Source organism: Antrostomus carolinensis, unplaced genomic scaffold, assembly GCF_000700745.2.
Source record: "Antrostomus carolinensis isolate BGI_N321 unplaced genomic scaffold, ASM70074v2 scaffold23207, whole genome shotgun sequence".
In the NCBI taxonomy this organism is placed as follows: Eukaryota; Metazoa; Chordata; class Aves; order Caprimulgiformes; family Caprimulgidae; genus Antrostomus; species Antrostomus carolinensis.
In genome coordinates, this window is record NW_010325651.1 from 55,563 (window position 1) to 71,874 (window position 16,312).

At 35.7% G+C, this 16,312-nt stretch overlaps 2 protein-coding genes across 2 annotated transcripts in view; both read right to left on the reverse strand.

Annotated features, from left to right (window-relative positions):
* The window catches only part of CDC73 (cell division cycle 73), a 37,839-nt gene that overhangs the window by 17,488 nt on the left and 4,039 nt on the right, over nt 1-16,312 (reverse strand). The window contains exons 2-7 of the mRNA XM_010171315.2: nt 16,215-16,309; nt 15,161-15,230; nt 14,075-14,137; nt 13,933-13,985; nt 12,035-12,123; nt 9,573-9,789 (exon numbers count right to left, since the gene is read on the reverse strand). Of these exons, the coding sequence (XP_010169617.2) occupies nt 9,573-9,789; nt 12,035-12,123; nt 13,933-13,985; nt 14,075-14,137; nt 15,161-15,230; nt 16,215-16,309 (587 nt within the window). The remainder of the gene's footprint in view (nt 1-9,572; nt 9,790-12,034; nt 12,124-13,932; nt 13,986-14,074; nt 14,138-15,160; nt 15,231-16,214; nt 16,310-16,312) is intronic.
* LOC104527561 (ubiquitin-conjugating enzyme E2 D2-like) lies at nt 15,730-16,145 on the reverse strand. The gene is given in 6 exon segments (XM_029085796.1): nt 15,730-15,779; nt 15,782-15,814; nt 15,817-15,876; nt 15,879-15,964; nt 15,966-16,045; nt 16,140-16,145. Coding segments are annotated over 6 exon segments (315 nt in total).

Below are 16,312 nucleotides of genomic sequence, written 5' to 3' on the forward strand. Positions count from 1 at the left end.
TAAAGCCCTATCATAATGGATTCTTCTACCCATCCTCTAAAAAGAGGACTCATGCACTAGCTGTAAATCGGTAGGGAAAACAATGGTAGCCAAAAGACAATCAATAAGAGCAGCTATGGTCAGATAAACATAGTCAATCATCTTATAAAAAAAGGTCACATGTATTCTTTAGGAAAGCCTGCAAGACTATGTAAATGCTCAAGATTTACTGGCACAGATGCTCCATCCCCTGCCAACATAGTGACTAACATACACCAAGTCAAGTTACTCTCACTGGTGTTAACACTAGGCGGTTTGAGGAGAAATACCACAGCAAGTAAGATCAGCCTGCTTTGCTGGGGAAGGCTTAAGTTACATCACTAACAAGACTCCTTTTGTAATAAAAACACTTCCATTTAAATATATCACAATTTCTTGTAAAAAACCTGAATCTTCATTCTGCAACCTATCTTTAATTTCTATAACTAGCCATAACCTTAATGCTCATTAACAAAGGACTTCTAGTCACAATAGCAACTTTATCATGCCAGCGAAAAAAAGGATTTTTTTAAGAAATTATTAGAAATGATCAAAGAGAAATACTGATTTCAACTTCACAGAAAACAGTTCTTGAGGGGAAAAAATTAAAGATGTAGTATACTTTATCTCAATCATCTGAACAAAAATAAAAGATTAAATGTAACATACAAAACTAGAAGCATACACACTGTTACACAGCATAGAGAGCTTATAGGGCTTCAAAACTTCCCTACAGCTAAGTTGTAACCATTTTTTAACCAGATTTTATATTTTGGTATTGCACTGCAGAGAGAGAAGAGCATAGGAACATCTCTATAAACTCTTATGTGAGCTGACAATAAGGGTTTCCTGTTGGACATGGATCCCAGGATGATCAAGAGCTGCTCAAGAGCTGCAGAACACTATAAACATTGTCCAAGCTTATAGAAGGGCTGGAGAAGGAAGAATCAAGTCCCTAACCACACTTCTTTACACATTTGTTTGATCTGCTCAGACATACTGCTAAGTCCTTTGCAGCCACTGACAGACTGAAAGGCATGATGCACTACCAGAAATGCAATATTCCTATCACACATTTTCAGTAATTCCTATGTACTGCATGACACTAAATACATAAACAGTATTCAGGTGGTCTCACAAAAGTACAGCAGAAATTTAAAAATTGCTCATACAGAACATGAACTAATGAACTGTATATTTACAAGAAAATTTTTGCATGTTTAGATTTAAAGCACATTTGAATCTGGAGTCCTTCATTTAAGGCATCACTCTCCTATGCCAAACAACATTTATCTTCAATTTGTAAACTGCTTACCAACACTGAAGTTAGTCTTCACTTCTCCTTGCTTTTCTGATTTAAGATAGACCTAAAGCACTGCATTTCATATTGTGTGCTAGGTTGCCCTCAGAATCAAAGTTTGAGCATATGCAAGACTGATATTCAGGGACAGTCACAAGCAACTGCAACCATGCAAACATATTGGTAGAACACTTATGTGAACTGTTGGTATACTCTTCACTCTGCTTATTCAGACCATAAAAATTTCCATCATTTCTGACCCAGCATCTTTCCTCCCCTTATATAATAACCCAAAGGCCACAGCTAGAAACATGATCTTGAATTATATAGTTGTGATGAAGTAAATCCTCCTTTTTGAATTACACACACAAGCATCTCTCCCATTTTCCTTATTTGCTTTCATTTGAATAACATGTAAAATGCACAAGATGCTCAGCTGCACTCACAGGCATGTTTGCAGAGAGCTCAAGGTACCTCTCAATCTATTCTCCATATGCTTTTGACCTGTACACACCAAGCTACAGTAGGTTATAGGAATTATAATAGGAAATTATACTACTGTACGAGTAATACAAAAAGTATACTACCACACAGACAATTTTAAAAAGAATCATCTAAATGAACAGGTCATCTTAGTTGTTCTTTCAGAACAATAGCAGGTTAAGAAATCCACAATAAAATACTGGAATTTATACAGCTAGTCAACTGAAGCAAAGTATATGACATCATTTTTTAAGGTGTCAGATTAGGGAACCTATTAAAAAAACTATTAATAAAACTGAACTTGTTACTAAATGCTGAGGGAAAAAAAAAAAACAAAAATCAGACACTCCCTTTCACAAGAAGTTACTCTGGGAATCAAACAGCATTTCTTTATGTTCCAGTTGAAAAGTTCATTTAGGTATTACTATAGCCTACTGCACCAAATTGAAAACATAACTGTAAGCCCTACATATCTGTGGACTACGTTTTCAGTAAAAAGTTACACTCCTCACTTGTTCTGTATTACCCCCACTAATTTTTTTTTTTTATACTAAGAGTATTATATGAAAGACAACCAAAGCATTTCATTTTAAACAGCACAAGGTCTAAATCAGAAGTATGAAAGAACAGCAACACTATAATATACTGAAGATACAGGAGAGAATAAAATCTGCTCCAAAGTCCCCCTCATACATAATCCGAGTTTATTTCTCCTATGAATGCAGCATATGGAAATATATTTTTTAACAGTTATAGAAGCAGTGCTTAAGAATGATGAAGTTACTTCATAGCTGACCTAAATTTTCTTTCAGGAAATGTAATGCTTTATTCTATAGTTTTCTGACAAATTTGAGGTACCTCTGTACAAAACAAGATTCAGTATTGCTCCATATAAATACAATTTTTATAATCTGACTCATCTTTCCTTTAAATGCAGTATTCAAAACGTCTAGTAGCGATAGAACAGTCTTCCCAGTTTTACTATGTAAGCTAGCGTAGGCTAAGGTTGAGTTTGGGAACGGAAGCTATACCATGCCATTACACTTGTGCACAGCCAATCAAAAGCCATACACTTGTTCCATTTGAAAGCACAAATGAGGATACTAGTTGCTATTAACCTGGCACACCTTTGTCTTTTCACTTCTGCTATTAAATTGTGAATTTCAGGAACACAGAACAATTCTGCCACCTAGAGCCTGTATATAAAACTGCTTTTGCAATCAAATGTATTTCTTTTAAAATTTCCAAGATTTTACTCTCAGACCTTTCAGCTGTCAAAAGGTATTAAAATACCATATTAGTCTTGCTATAAAATTATTTTATTTAAATATTTTCAAGTTACAAGATCATATTAAAGATTTTACTCAAAATATAACTGTAGTTGTAATCCCCTCACAAGTGACTTCACGAGTAAGAATGCTCAAAAGGTATCAGAACAAAAATATGAACTGATAGTAAATGAAAAAGATTTCTTACAGCATTTAGTTCAGGTATGTTACTTACTGTTAGAAGGACCAACCCTACAAATAAAAGATATTAATGTAAAAAATAAAGTATGTAAATACTAACTTCAGTGGTAATATTTTCCAGGTGATAAACACAAAACTAAAAATATTTAAACCCATAAAGATGAGATTCATTTGGGGAAAATGAAGTCTTGATATTTAGTACTTATGTACAGAAATACAGAAAAGCAGAAGAATAATATTCTGAAATAGTTCAGAGCAAGACACTGTATTAGACAAATCTGCAATTGTGGGTTACATCCAAGATAAATGCCCCAACCCCAGGAAAGCGTTAATGCCTGTAGGTACATCAGCAATAAACCCTCATCATCTTACTCAGCTCTGGACTTCTCACCACCGTGGACACAAACATACCCAGAAGCTGGGGATGGGGAAATAAAATCAATATTATGGAATTTAATGCATACAACTCACAGTGACGTTCTATAAAATGAAATTAGAGTCGAGTCCAATCCCTTCTGTATTAATGTCTTTTTTATCGATACACGATACACTGGCATCATCAAACTTTCTTCCCCAAAGAAAAGTAGAGATAACTAGAACATTACAACAGGACTGCAGTAACTTAAAGATATTAAATCTAAAAACTGACGAAAGGTTAGAAAAAAAAAAAAAATTGTTCACTTAAACAAATTACTTGTTATAAAAAAATCAGACTCCTGAGCTTTCAAAATAAACTTGAAAGAAATACCTGCTGGAGAGTCTAGTTTAAGGTAAGAACAAATAAAAACATCAGTATTAAGGCAGACTAACATTTTATTTGATTCAGGCTTACTTCCTGCTTTATGAGAAAGGAAATAGGAACATATATTAAAATTCAGAATTCAGAATATTTTTTGTTATTTTTTTGGTACAGTAAATATTATGCAGGGAGCAGACTAACTACCTAGATGGTGAGCGAACCAAATTGGTCAGTCTGTAGAAGGGAAACAACAGCAATTAATAAACGAGACTTTTGCTTCAATATTTCAACCTAGATCTAGCAAGTAATATGTACATAAAGAAACAATCTTATATCGACAAAAAGATACAATTTTATAATTTAAAGGTTATGAATTAAGCTAGATAGACTGAGTTTCACGTAACTCTGATCCCATACCAAGTTGTAATCTCTAAATAGTTTTTCCATTATTAACAGATACCTGCATAAGGAGCCCACATCTGATCTTTCTTCAATTTTATATACAGCTAATTCTATTAGAAAAATGTTTACCTCAAATTCAGATGTTTCCTGTCCATCTTACATGGTTCTACTTCAGTGCTTTTCCCTGGAACATATCCAGGTGCACGGTAACATTAAAACACCGTACAGGTCACCATGGACTCCTAGTGCCTTGCAATGTCTTCAAAAGACTTCACAAGGCACAAAGGAGACAGTAAAGAAGGGATTTACAGACCTGTTACAAGAGACCAAGAAATCCACAAAACGAGTAGCTGGACAAGTCCCACACAGTTGCTGCACAGGGATGTTTAAATGTGTCTGTATAGGGGCTCACAGACATGAAGCCTGTACAGCAACTGTTCCACCTTCTTAGTCGAAGCGATTCAGAAAGGTTATGTGGTATAACCTTTAAGCCTTCCCATATATTCCATAGGAGGGATTATGTTATTTCTTCTGTACATAGGGTTAGAGCCCACTCAAGAAAAGGTAATTCTAATATACTCAAAACTGTAATAAAATACAACTGAAGAGTGCTACTCAGAATTTAAAGTTTTAGCAATAATCTCTAGCATATTCCTAGAAATAAAAGCATGAAAGATTTCTTTAAAAAAAGCATCAGAAATGCTAAGAGCTCACTTTTCCCATAAGAACACAGGTTCACTTCAAAAAGTTATAAATTCACAAGGAATTCACTAGTGCATTTCCAAGATGGCAGTTTTAAGATTTCTCTACACACAAGGAGAGCAGGTTCAACCCATGCCCCCAGTTACCATACTGCTTTGCTCAGAAATATTTCTGAGCAATCTGGGAGATTAATAAATAATACATCAGAAGTCACTAACAAAAATATGCCCTTCAGACACACCTGTGAATGCTGAAACTCCTGTTTAGGCTACTTTAATTTGTTCCTATGGGAAGAATTCAAGTGCCACAAGCACATTTGCAGTACAGATGGAATGAGGAGGTTTTTCCTTCAGAAAAGATTTCTGAAGCCTGATACAGGAGATTATAAAAAAATCAAAGGATTATTCAGGAAGGAAAACTAGAGGAAGGACATAAAAGGAGGGAATCAATTTCAGTTTAAACAGTTTTTTCTAGGTGTTCAATGGTTTGTTGTACAAAACAGCCAGCCATTTATCTAAAAACAGGTACACAGCAGAACTGAAACCTCTGCAAAGTAGTAATTCAAAACTTAACAGTCCAAACACTAATAATGGTAAATATTCTATGCATAGGTTCAAAACTTTAGCTACAGGAGAAAACACCCAGTTCTATACACAAAGGTTCTCTCAATAGTGAAGCTGCATATCCAGCTGTATTGGGTCTGAAGGTAGCAATTCCCTTACCCTGATTTCTGTGTCTTTGTGAAGATTAAGAATGAGAATTGGACTGCATGAAGAGTGAGGACAAACAGAAGAGATTCATTTCTTAAAGTTCCCAACAATTGTGGCTGCTAAAAGAATGGTAAATAAATTTATCAGCAGCTCTAGCATCAAATACTTCTATTGGTTTTGAAATTTGACTGTCAGTTGACTCACAAAAACAATGTTATGTTGCATGTCTTTAGTCAAATCTGAAATTAAATTGCTTTAAACCATACATCCTCTCAAAAAGTTCTAAAATTAAGCCACTATGAGAGGAAAAAAACTTTAGACTAAATAGATGCATTTTGGCTCAGAAAAGTGATTACATAAAACTGTCATATTATTCATAAAATCAAGAAGACTACACCACAGACTTGGGGAAGGCAAAGAGGTGTTTAAAACAGACAGTGCAGCATGACTCATCCACTAGCGATTAAATCAAACACTGTACTTCGAAAAGAAGGTAGAACTGCATAATAATTAGGCAGAAAACTATGGAAAAATACCTCAACAAAAAGTTCTAAGCAAAACAAAAATAAGCAAGCAGAAAAAAGCAAATTCTAGAAGTCTTAAAAACAAAAGAGGATAGATGAAGTGAAATGTCTGATTTTACAGGCAATAGCAACCTCACAAAATCAGTAAAAAGACAGCCAGGGATCAGTGCAACATCTGATTAAAAGAGGGTAACAGAAGGGGTTGTACAGATAAAGGACGTGTGTCATGCGTTACAGAAAGCTTCAAGTCAAATAAACTAGGAATGACAACCAAGGAATGCTAGTAACTGAATGCTAACCTGTTGTAAATCATCAGCGCATTAGAGCTATATTCCCAGTATGAGTGGGACAGCACAGAGGCTTCCAAAGATAAAAAACAGTAATTATGAGAAATTGCAGTTACTCTGTAGGTTGGATAAGTGTCAAGAAGGGAAGTGATGCAGTGGATTAATTATTTAGTTATCACAAGCAACTGTTCTCTTGGAGCAAATGGCCAAAGTAGTCACAAAAGGAAAAACACCTCTTGATTTAGTCTTACTTGTAGTACCTACTTTAGAGAGGTAGCTCATGAAAAACATTCTACAACAGCAGCATCAGAGCACTCAAATTCTATATTCTTGTAAACAAATAAAAAAAAGCCAACAAAAAAAAAACAAAAAAAAAAACAAACAAACAAAAAAAAACCACCAATTCTTGTAAACAAATAAAAAAAAAAAGCCAACAAAAAAACCCCAAAAAAAAACCACACACAAAAAACCCCAAACCTACAGCCAGGAAAAAATCCACCACTATTTAATTTCAGCTAGGGGAGCTACGCAACAATGATGATGCTATCAAAAGATCATTAAAAGCAGCATCTAAAAGGGCAGAATGCAAGCATCATGATAACTTTTAAAGATGTTAAAAAAGAACATGACATCATTGGAGACATTAAAAAAAAAATCCTGGAACAGTTCTATAAAGCAAAAATGGCTATTTGAAGTCAAAAGCAAACTTCAGAATCAGAAAGTGTGTCCACAAGGAGGAACAGTAAATACTCTATAAATATAGTTAAGATTCTTGCCACCTACACAGAATTTTGAGGAGTATCTTGCTGGGGGAATCAGTATTTATTTCAAACACATCAAAAAACAGAGGAAGCCTGACAGAAAGCTGATAAGGATGACAGATTATTTGCTTTTTGCTGTGGCCTGATCTTCCTAGCATTTTCTTTTTGCATCTTAAGCTATCTCTGCATCTCTGTTTACTACAGAGAACAGTGGGAAAGTTTCCACACAGGAGTTTTATTCTGTGGAGAAGAGAGCTCGAGGAGCTGCCTCAGACTGAAGCAATTTTTTGAAAGAAAGAATAAAATTGGCATTTTGTGGTTCCTGCTCTTTGTTACTATTCACCCAGGAGTTCTAAAGGAATTCAGATATTAAAAAGTCAGACACTATATGGTATGTAAACTACTGTTGAAGTAAATTTTGGTTTTAAACATTCTAGGAGGATTCAAGAGACTGTAGATAAATCTATACCAAGTAGATAGGGAAAATTCACAATAAAAAGAATTATCAGGCACATTAGTAATTCAAGTATCATACAGAAAAGTTAAAACAGCATTTGCAGAGGATTATAATGTTTCCCTGATCAAAATTATTTAAAAGAACAGGAAAGTAGATAAGGAATGATCTGCTTGAGAGAACATATCTGAGTTTCCTAACAACTTTTGAGGTCTTCACAAAGGTTATTTAAATTAAAAATAAATAAATAAATAATAAAGTAAAAACAACCAAAAAATCCTGAGCTGTTCTAGGATAAACCACAGTCCTGGGTAATAAGTGATGTTTTGCAATCTACTTACTCTTGCTGTTACTTGTGCAAAAATATAAACATTAACATTCAATGATTTCTGTCCGTGCTATCAAGAATGCTCCTGCAATCCTGCACACACAGGAATAAAGACTTGCAATTATGCATTTTATATTCATCAGGCTAGTCAAAGTAACTGCATGTTGGGGTTCAAGAACAAACTTGATCTTCTCTTTCTTCGTCCTTCTCCCCATGTTAGGTTTTGCTTAAAATCACTACCTCACCTCACTGTTATAACAAGGATACTAGGAAAAAACCATTCAACTCTCTCCCTAGTATCTTTGCCAGTTTCCTTTGGAAGATGTGTAAAGACACGAATGCCATGAATGATTCACTAAAGGAGGAAGAGCCACCCAGATTCCTTAAGTACAAACATTTCTGATGACTAAAATGTTAAAGGCTTTTATCAATTAATCAACTGTTTAGCAGTGAGATTGCTACAAAACTCAGACTCAAAGAAGCAACACTCACTCTGCATGTAGCATGCAGGTACGTGCCACATACCTAGTAATTATCCCATAATTCATGAATGATTTTACCACTAATGCCACGTGACCAGGTTCTGAAAGTGAGCACTATGTAAAACACTGTTAAAAATAACACAAATTAAAACTGGGACCTTGTTTACTTCTAAACATTATTTTCCTGTAACAGTACTTGAAGAAGAAGTGAAGGCAAAGGATGCAATTTGACAACGACCTCAGGAAAAGAGACATTTGCAATCTTTTAGAAATTGACTTACTGCTTCCTTGAGAAATTTAGTGCCAAGTAGCACTGCAACAAAGAAAGCCGAACTGTCCAAAGAGAGCAAGCTGTTAGCTGTGCTCACAACCATGTTCTGGATGCACAACCAAGTGCAGCTAAAGACGGGGAATAAAGGAGCACGAAGGGACAAAAATAAACAGAAAAGCCTCCTCATGGTAACACTTTCTGGTTTTGTTTATCTTAACATTTTCTGTCCTTACTACTTTGGTGTCTTCCACACCTTTGCAGCCTTTGGACTTTCAATGTACACGTGTTGCTACGTCTATCAGTTACTCCCCACTTTAGTCCAGTTCAAACCTGCAGTTACTTTCATACAGCCATCTCAATTGTATGGGTCAAGACAGGTTTTTTTAAGAGGAATTAAGTGATTACTTGGTATCTTTTAAATGGCTGAAGCAATTATCTGGACATACATTTTAGGCTTACTGTAATGAGGAAAGAATGAACTCTTCTGTCACTGTGCCAACAGCCCTCCAAGCCTACTTTCACCTAGAACACCTAGCATAACCCCCCCAGTCATCTATAGTTAACACGACAGAGATACAGAAAATAGAAAACAGTTTGTAGTTTGGATTATAAATGGCAAATGCTTGGCATTCAACGCATTACCTTGCCTGTGCTTTGTAAGATTGTAGTTCTTGTCCTCCATACTCTCTCCCTGCTGACAATATCTCTGGTTACATCCACTTCAGCATCAACAAAACTTCTCTGTTTAAGAGCAGTTATGTCATCATCCAGATCAGTTTTGATAGTGGATCTTTTCTTTGCCATGATTTTTGCTTTGATAGCAGCAATTTTTTCCACTGACATGGCTTCAGACAAGGACCTAAATGAGCAAAAATAACAGGAAAAACTGAATGATTGCACAAACAACTCTTCTGAAAGAATTAGTGGACGAGTAACTGCATCCTGTCTAAAGTTTATGTGTATGCTATAAATCATAAAATAGCCACATATACTTAAGGATTACATGAACTTGGCATTGCTGTGTTGGGAATGAGAATCAAACTTCTGACAAAAGACTCCACCCCAGCATTCACACAAAAACAATCCAAAAAATCCCTACTATAACGAGCAGAAGTAAAGACTGCAAACCTAAAGCAGCAAGACTAGCACTTCCATTTAAAATGTCATCTGAATTTCAGCTCCCTGTTATTTTTAGTGGATTACAATTTTGTGTCCAGCCAATCAATCCCCAGCTGCTCTGAGGCTTTCAAAGCATTAATCTAGATTTTGGCTGAGGTGCTCTTACATGGACTTGGCCACTTGGAAGATGTGTTACCTTTTCAGAGTATGTGGGCCAAGCAAACAACAGATGGCAGTAACTTTGTCCACATTAATCTGTGTTTGAGGTAGCTCAGTTCAGGCCAAGAGTGCAACATCTTTATCTGTTTGCTTTTAATTGTAAACACAGAATTTGGTTGCCAAACAGTGAGCCTTATTGTTTGGCAAGTAAGCTGAAGGAAAAAAAAGGACTGAACTGCACAATCCTAACTTACCCACTTACATTTTAGGTCTTTTTTTTTTTTTGAGATTACATTGAAAAATAAATACAAGTAGTACTGGTTATGAAGTATTCTCCTTTTACAACTAAGTTATTGGAAAGGAAACTTTTTTGTGCCGCTCTAAACAAAGTAACGACAGTGACAAGCACGGAGTTCAAACTCACTGCCTGTAAATGTTATTTGTGTTTTTAAAAAAGAAGCAGTCTTTTACACTCAGCATTAAAAAAAAAAATCTGTAAATACAGAATACAAAGTAATTATGAATAATACTCTAACTCTCACTGCAGCATTGTCTCACAACTCCAAAACAAACTAATATCCAGATTATTAGTTTATACAAAACAATGCGTGTAGTTTTTGATTTTTTAATCTTTAGACATTCTGATTTTAAGTCAGGTATGAAAACCAGATTTTATTTTTTTCCCCCCTATATTTTCCTTTTAAGTACACCTATACAAGAGACACAGAGGAAGAAGAATTTAAAAATATGTATTTTTCATGGGGTTAGGTGTAATTATGGATTCTAGGAATGCCCCAACTTTGCTATATTAATTGTTGCAAGGATAACTGTTAAATTTAATCCCAGTAAAGGACAGACAAGTATTCATAGTACTGTTCATGCTCAAGACATAATTTTATCATGAATGCAGTTGGCCTATTAAGTGAATCTACTAGACTGCAAAATCCAATGTAGACAAAGCAATACATTAATTCATACTCATACACCTTAACTGTAGGAAGCATGGCTTCCATTTTACATCATGGTAGCTGACACACTAAAGAAATTAAGCAACTACCTTTACCTTAAGACTTCTGAACTCAGGTATTTGAAAATTAACTACTAAAGTCTGGTATCCTACTAAGCCCAAGATATTTAGCATCAACAAGATCTTGCAAGAATTTGATTTCCTCTCTGCTTTGCTTTAAGAAGATATGGTGTAAGACTCAAAACCAGCTGTCATTCTTTGCAAAATTCCGGATGGATACAACAGAAGAGGAAAGGTGATGGAAAAGCTTTTAAGCACTTGAATACCGATTACTACTTATGGCAATGACAGTGCATCATCCTCTGGTAGCCTACTGCCTTTTCAGAAGCAAGAAGCTCACCTCTGTAGGGAGGCAAGCAGCGGTTATATTACCCTTTGATCTATTCTCATGTCTTCCTCTTTTGCATGCAAGACAATCCTCAATACAGGATATTTTTTCTTCAAATTAGAGAGATAATCAGTTTCCCCATGCAGTTCTGCTGATTCTATTCAACTGCTTAGATAAACACCATAGCAAAAGAAAGTAGAAATGGCAGACTTGGTGGGAGGAAGACGTGAATGTGTGCTCACCTTTCAAGACAAACCGAACCTCATGCCTTGACATCTGAACTACCACTCAAGAACTGGAGTCTGACCTGGCATGAAGTTCTGCCTCCTCAAGCATTACTGATGACAGCACCTCAGGGAGGGAGACCCCCTGTGAGCTGTCAGACAGAAGTAAAACTGGCTGCCTTGAATAGCACAAGAATTGTTATCAGTCCATTAATTAAGCATTATCCATAAGAAAAAGCACTCCTACCTGATCTGCTCCGTTTGCACGATTCCTTCTTTATGTCCTTCCAACCGCGCTGCCAACCGCTCCTTGTCGAGGCGCACACACTCTTCATCCTAAGAGTTAACAATAATGTTTAATTGCAACGTTTAATTTTTTGTGCATTCTATTTAAAAAAAAAAAAAAATACAACTTGAATTAAAGCTATTCAGAATTTTTTTTTTTACATTTGCAAGGACAATCTTTATTTCTAATTATTTTTGATCTATGCACTACCATTAACTGAACAGCTATTGAAAATTTCCTCTCAAAAACCAGAAAGTATAATTAGAATAATGAAAACGAAACTACCATTCCCTCATAAAGAGCTTTGCTCAGACAACAATTGAGTACAAAAGAAAAATCAGTCAGAGAACTTAAGGCTGGCAAACAATGCACACATTCAGGCAGGTCAATACATATACACACATACATATTTAAGGTGAATTTATCAGACACGCAGATTTGACCAGATATTTAATCAGTGACATTTTTAAAGAAGAGAACTGCTCACAACTCTTATAACTCAATGCAGAACTTTTATAAATGGCATTCCTAGTTAATATAAAAAACAAGTCAAGCGTAAGGAAGCCTCTAGTTACTCAAGCCAGGTTTGAGACAGACATGTAATTTGAGAAAGTAGTAAAGAGATGTAACGTTACACCATCTTTTCAGCTTCTTAATCCTTGTACCACTTGTGTTCAATCTGTCTTATTTCTCCACAAAACTTAAATCAGCATCTATGCTCTCCTATTGCTAAAAGACTGTTTGGAAAGGCTGAAGCACAGCAAAACCAGTCATGCTCAGGTATCAGGAGAAACCTGGAATCTCCACTCCGAGATGATCTACGAACTCAAAACAGAATTTACAGACCCCGAGCTGTCAGAACAGTAAGGAAACAAAGAGAAGATGGCCATGAGATCATTAGGCTCATATGCAAAATTCTTGATTCTCCAAATTATGATGGTGAAGATCTACAGTTTCAAAACGTACTGGCATCACAACCACATAGGGTTGTTCTACGCAAAGTAGAACAAAAATCTATAGATCACCAAGAGATTATCCCGCAGCAATCATCTGCTCGTGTGCCGTTAATAACGCATAAAGTTTTTATGGTTCTTATGCAGTTATAGCTAAGCACGAACAATGCTCAAATCCTATTCTTGAATAAGGTAACTGATGTATTTTGATAACTCTTCTTCTCAGAAGAAGTCTAATGCCTGAGTACTCTGAAAATATATACAGCCAGTTTTATAATAACTCACAGAGGAGACAACTGGGTGAACACAGTTAAAAAAAAACCTCAAGGAAAAGAGTAAGACAGTTTTTAAAACCAGGCAGAGTTAGGTAATACAATGTGTGTAATAACTCGACACATTGCTTCTATTCAAGAGGTACTTGTGAAAATACACTGTTAAATTAATTACCTAAGAGACAGCTTCACAAAATAGTAATCACAGGGACAGTTTCATATACTGCTATAGAGACTAAATTAGCAGGTAAAACAATTAAGTATCCATTGATAGAGCTAAGAGTGGCATTTAAGTTATAGTGCCAGCTCATGGATGGCAAATAATCATAACTGGTCATTAAAAAGCACTTTTATTCCAATCCCATAGCTCTTAGCAGACCGGTGATAACGCAACAGGCGCTTACAGATAAGAGGTCAAGCTTTCCCTTTTTATACTACAACATACATCTAGTAACTAAAACTCCAAGTTTAAATCAGAGGCCTAAATTCTAACTCCTTTGAGTTCATGTTCACATAACAGAAGTACTGTGTGCATCCAGAGGATAAATATCCCAACTGAATTGCTGCAAAACAAGATAAGTACTGTAATTTACCAACACTCCCAATTTGTATTGATGACAGGTACTGATATTACCTCTATTCTTGGTTTCTTTGCTTCTGCTAATACTTCATCTGCTGCTCTTTTAACTGCAAGAAAAAGAGGACATTAAAAATGCAAGATTGCAGTAGGCTTTCCTAAAATAAACCTCAAAGTTATTTTTTCAGTTAAACTGTACCTTGAGTGGACCGTTGAAGACCAATCTCAAGAGGAGCACTTCTGTCTATACTGGATGAGGTTGCTGTAATCAAACACAACATTTAGTTTAAGTACAAAAGATTCGCAAAAGTATTTAAGCATAAAAGGAAGAAGGACAACAGATAAATTGCAACAACAGAAATTCTAACTAGATATTAGGTAGCGAAGGCAGTCAAACCCTGGAAGTGGAGATATTCAGAACGTGATTGAATAGTAAGTTAGATCAGATTGCTCAGGGTTATTTGGCCCTTCTTTGAAAGTTGGATTGAACCAAATGGCCTCCTGTGGTCCCTTCTAACATAAATTAGTTGGTGATTCTATGATCTGTATACACCACATAAAAGAAAAGAGTCACAAAGATAATTACTTTATAACCTGGAATCAAGATCTACCAGGTTGTCTCATTTTTTGAATAAAGAAAACCCGCTGGTCCCTTTAAAATATATTTTAAAAAATATATTTACTGCTCACATTACAGAAATAATCTCATATTCCTGTATACTTAACATTCTAAGACCACCTACAAAACAGAGCAACTTGCAAAAGTAAGCCATATTTATCTTGCTCTCAGATAAACCTCTTTTCTCTGACTACTGTTAATAAAAATTTTAAGATGATGGAATACCAGGCAAATCTGCCAGACTGAAAAAGCAGTGATCTGATATTTCACTATATTTAAGATTTTATCCCAGACACTTGTTGCATCAAAATCAATGCACTACTGAAAGTTTCCCACAGTCTAGAAAAGTAAAAAATATAAATGCTAAGCATTCTAACACATAACTATTAGCCACAGGATGTTAATAATAATAATAAAGTAGCTCACTTCTAAACATGGATGTAGGAATGCAGCTCCTATCTAAGTGCCATTAGAAAGTGCCATATGTTCAGAACAAAATTTAAAAATAAAAGAAATCCTAACTTTGTTTGAGAAGTTAGAACATAACCAGTTAAGCTGCAAACTGACCATCATTAAACATCCTCCCCCTCCTACCCCTCACTCATCCCATAAATACGAAGCAGTAAAGTGCATTACATGTCTAATTTAAAAGTAAGCATCACTCACATGTTTCCCCATTTAGGTATGCAAGCAAGTCTTTCCTATCAGGTCTTCTTACCACAGGAATGTTTTCAGTCTGAAAAGACAGCAGACTTGACATTAAACTGTTATTCCCTCAGAAAGTCTGAAAACTACTAATTCACACAAAGATAGGAACGCATGTCCTGCCTCCAAAGAAAGCATAACTATCAAGCTCAAAAATACAATTACTTCCTAGAGGATGTTCAACTACACAAAATTGAACATGTCATCTGCTATAAAACTGAAAGAGAGGACAGCCTTTTTCCTCCTTCACTTCAAACTTGCAAATAAGATTAAGAAATATGTTAACACACACACACAAACTTCTCAACACACGTATATATCAGCAGCCAACGTTGGTACGTGGAAATAGAGTATTTCAATTTTGTCGTTGCAAGCATGTACAACACATCACTTGCTCTATCAGATAACCATGTGGCACAGGGAAAATGAAGTGTGGGCTCACAGAAAGCAGTCAAATCGAAATCAAAAGTACTTTCTCTTTCAGAGTTCCCCTATCTTTATTTGTAGAGCTTATCCAATAATTTCTTTAATTAGATTGCATAATTCTGAGTCCAGTCCAAAGCTGTTCTGCTGTACTTTGCTCTGTTTTGTAGATCCTTGCACTCACAGGCACTAATCATCTAGGCTGGGATCACACAACAGGGCACAGATGAACAAAAGTACTTTTGAAATAGTGCTGGAAGCAACTGCAACTGTAGAATACCCAAAGAAATGCTGCCATTACTGGTAATATTTGGGTGACACACTCTTATGGTAAATGCAACCTGGTGGTTTGAAGGGATAATCTGTTAGGAACTGAATTGTCAAGAAAAATATTCCACCTCGATAGGGACTGTCATTTGATCCCTACGTAGAGGTGTTTTTTTTCTTAAAGACACACACCCCCCTGTTGCATGTCTTTTTCCCTTTCCCCAGCCAAATTCATACACTTAAATGTTACTATCATGTTCCCTGAAAATAACCATGTACCTGTTACTTATCACAAACAAGACAAAATTGTAAATGGTCTACTTACTGCAGCACGGCGGACATAAACAGGATGTGAAAGGTGCACATTATTGAGCAGGAACAAGATAGAATCCAAAGTGTAGTATTCCCTGGGCTGGCCCTCTT